General features: G+C 32.9%; 1 protein-coding gene across 1 annotated transcript; it reads left to right on the forward strand.

Annotated features, from left to right (window-relative positions):
• The first annotated feature begins 1,068 nt into the window (after positions 1–1,068).
• LOC132037394 (ribonuclease S-F11-like) lies at positions 1,069–2,006 on the forward strand. The gene is made up of 2 exons (XM_059427905.1): positions 1,069–1,366; positions 1,524–2,006. Exons 1-2 carry the CDS (start codon positions 1,124–1,126, stop codon positions 1,989–1,991), a joined length of 711 nt encoding a protein of 236 aa, XP_059283888.1. The 5' UTR covers positions 1,069–1,123; the 3' UTR covers positions 1,992–2,006.
• Positions 2,007–3,379: the final 1,373 nt, after the last annotated feature.

Genomic DNA, 3,379 nt, shown 5'->3' on the forward strand with positions numbered 1-3,379 from the left:
GTGGAAAAGAATACTTACAATTAATATGGAGTAGCTTTAGTGAGTGTGAACAAAAAGTGGTCAATATTAACGCATCACTTAAAGGCATTGCTTGTGGCTTAAAGAAATCAACTTCCGCACAAATTGCTTTTATTAGTATAGCTAAAAATTCTCAATGTATGGTTAATGCAGAATCGACACTTGATTAAGACCTGTGATCCTGACGAACAAAATTAAATACCCCACCAAATGAGTTGATATAATCACCACGTGCACAAAACTAAATATTCATCCTTTGTAATATTAGTTTACATATCATATATTGATACGTTGCTAATTAAAAATGGAGAACTTGGTAACCAAGATAATGCATTTGAGATTCATTTTCCCCGTACCAAGCTATGTTTCTCAGACCAACTACCATTATATGATAATATCTTCTTAGAATTAACAAAAGGTTCTTAAACAGTAATAATCCGAATTTTATAATAATTTATACGGTAGATTTTCTAAATGAAATACGTATCATTTATCTTATGTCAAAAAATAATCGAGGGATATAATAAAATGAATGCGCAAATTAACGAGATTTTATAAATTCAAGATGAGTTTCATTTAATAATTCCGAAGTTGCAGGGATCAAGGGAAAATAAGCCCCTTAGCTTGGCCAATATTTCTTTTGATCAATAACCTCAAGTACTCCTATTGTTTTGGAGGATAATGGAGATGAGAAAAAAATTCTTAATTTTGTGCTAGTTAAATTGACAAATGTTCATATATTTTGAGGCAATGTTAGAAGATTATTAAGTTGGTAAAAAAGAACACCTCATTTCATATTGGAGAAGCTGTAGTGAGTGTAAACAAAAAGTAGTCAATATCAATGTATTAATTAAAGGGATTTCTTGTTGCGTAAAGAAATCAAATTTTGCAGAAATGAATTTCATTAGTATAGCTAAAAATGTTCAATGTATAGTTAATGCAAAAATTGATACTTGATCAAGACATGTGATATTGATGAGCAAATTAAAGAGCAGACCTCAAACTATGCCAAATCCTTCAACTATAAATACCCCCAGCAAATGGGATATTCATCCTTTGCAATATCAATTTACAAAACAATACATTGGTACGTAGCTAATTAAAAATGGAGTACTTGGTAACCATGATAATGCTTTTGAGTTTTATTATTCCCCAGCAGCTAGTTGTTTCTCAGACCGACTACCATCATATGCAGATGGTACTTCAATGGCCACCCACATTCTGTGGGAAGAATGGAAACTACTGCAATGATCCTTCTCTGATGCAGTTCACCCTGCGCGGCCTTTGGCCTGCAAATAGCACTGGACATACTCTGAGCTGTTTTCCACCAACAACTAATACTTACAGGGTATGTTACGTTCTTGGAAAACTGGCCTACTGATCTTGCTTGCTGTTTTTTTTTAATCATTATCATTATATTTACTTTAACATAGAATTCTAAAAGCATCGTCATTCTTGTAACTAATGTTTATGCTTAATTTGCATGTACCTACGTATGCGTACAGTGGCCAAGTGACAAAGCGTTAGTGAGAGATCTCCACACATATTGGTATAGTTTGATCCGTGGCCGTGCGGACTTTGCGGTATGGAAGCATGAATGGGAAAAACATGGCTATTGTGCTAGTCAGACCATAACAGATACTGAATACTTCAAGGGGGCAGTGAGGTTTTCCAAAGACCCTGTAATTGACAATAATGCAGTTGTTAAAAATTTGCGCTCTAAAGGAATCACTCCTTCAAATAGTCGTGTTTACAAAGATACTGCCATAAGAAATCTTTTCCCCAACAAGAACATCTATATTTCTTGTAAGAAAAATGCTACCAATCATTTGTTCCTGCATGAAATATACTTTTGCCTGGATCCAATGTTGGGGAATTTCATTCCCTGCCCGACAAGTCCACTCAAGAGAAGCTGTGGATTTAGAAAAGGATCATTCAATATCATCTTTCCGATTCAGGCAATCCTTAGTTAATTATATTACTATTATTCATCATTCTTCTTTTATTGAATATATATTTACTTATGTTGTTTTTCTGTTCTAATTTTTGTAGGACAATCTCATCTATGACTCAAGCTGGAGAGAGGATCTTAATTAAGAACAACTTACACCACTAGGCAAAAACAATACATTATAGAATAACAGTAGTGTATATATATGCATTTCCTACTTTTATGCCTAGTAGGTGGGAAAAAGAGAACTATCTAGTGTGTTTCAAAGAAGTAGTTGGTTGTCCATGTTCGGATTAAAGTTTAAGTACTATCTAGTGTGTTTCAAAGAAGTAGTTGGTTGTCCATGTTCGGATTAAAGTTTAATATTACTATAATATATGCATATTTATCGGTTGGTTACGCTCTGTGTTTATTCTCCCTTTCTAAATTTGCGAACGCACCTGTGGAAATATATACGAGTATATGTTCTGTGTGCTTACAGTTTTTCAAAATTTGCCCCCATATTTATCTTTTAATCTAAGGAATCTTTTACATCCTATCATATGCTTAGAACTACACCATATCAATTCTACGCGTCATCCTAATTTGCAGGCACATGATTTTCTGATTGTAAAGTAAAAGTGTCATAAGGTAGATCTGGAACTTCTTTCCAATTAATATCATAGCAACGAACAAGTAAAAAACCAATTTATATAAGCTGAATTTTTCTTCTGTAAAAGTGACGTATAAGGTAGATCTAGAGCACCAATATATTTTTTGATGGTTTTTGGTCCACAAAATGATTAAATCTAATCCCTTTATTTATATTTTAAGTATGATCTCTCTTTATTAAATATTTATACAAAAGGTCCGGCACACCAATTAAAAAAAAATTAGCAAGATATACAAAATATGTTTGAGCAAGAGTACCTATAAATCCCTTATTCATAGTACACAAGTGACTTTCCATTTATGAACACCCGCGTTTAGGAACAGGTTATTAAAAATGATTAATGTATATTTCAGTGACTTTTTTAGTTCTAATTATTATTTCAATAATTTAATGGACAAAGAGCGGAAAAAGTTACCTATTTTATTTGATACGTTAGGAAAAGACACAATATATGATAATATTCTTTTTATTCTCCCTTTCTAAATATGCGAACGCACTGGATAATAGTCCGCTTTAACTCTTTACATCCTATCCTTATGTTTAACAACAACACATAGCTAATGGTCTACCTTTTACATCCTCCGTTGATCATTGATTTGTGCAAAAGTACAGTCTTAAGTTTGGCATCCCAAACTTTTACATGATCATTGAGTAGACAATGTACTATCGTTCTACTATATAACACCAAAAAGAGGTCCAAGTTAGATCAATTAAGCTAACTGGACACTAACTAAAGAAATAGACAATCAGAGGGGATC

Source organism: Lycium ferocissimum, chromosome 11, assembly GCF_029784015.1.
Source record: "Lycium ferocissimum isolate CSIRO_LF1 chromosome 11, AGI_CSIRO_Lferr_CH_V1, whole genome shotgun sequence".
Lineage (NCBI taxonomy): Eukaryota > Viridiplantae > Streptophyta > Magnoliopsida > Solanales > Solanaceae > Lycium > Lycium ferocissimum.

Excerpts from the sequence above, each read along its gene's own strand:
- LOC132037394 (XM_059427905.1), top strand. The coding sequence starts at position 1,124 with ATGGAGTACTTGGTAACCATGATAATGCTTTTGAGTTTTATTATTCCC. Across the intron at positions 1,367-1,523 it reads CAACAACTAATACTTACAGG|TGGCCAAGTGACAAAGCGTT; the intron begins GTATGTTACGTT and ends GTATGCGTACAG.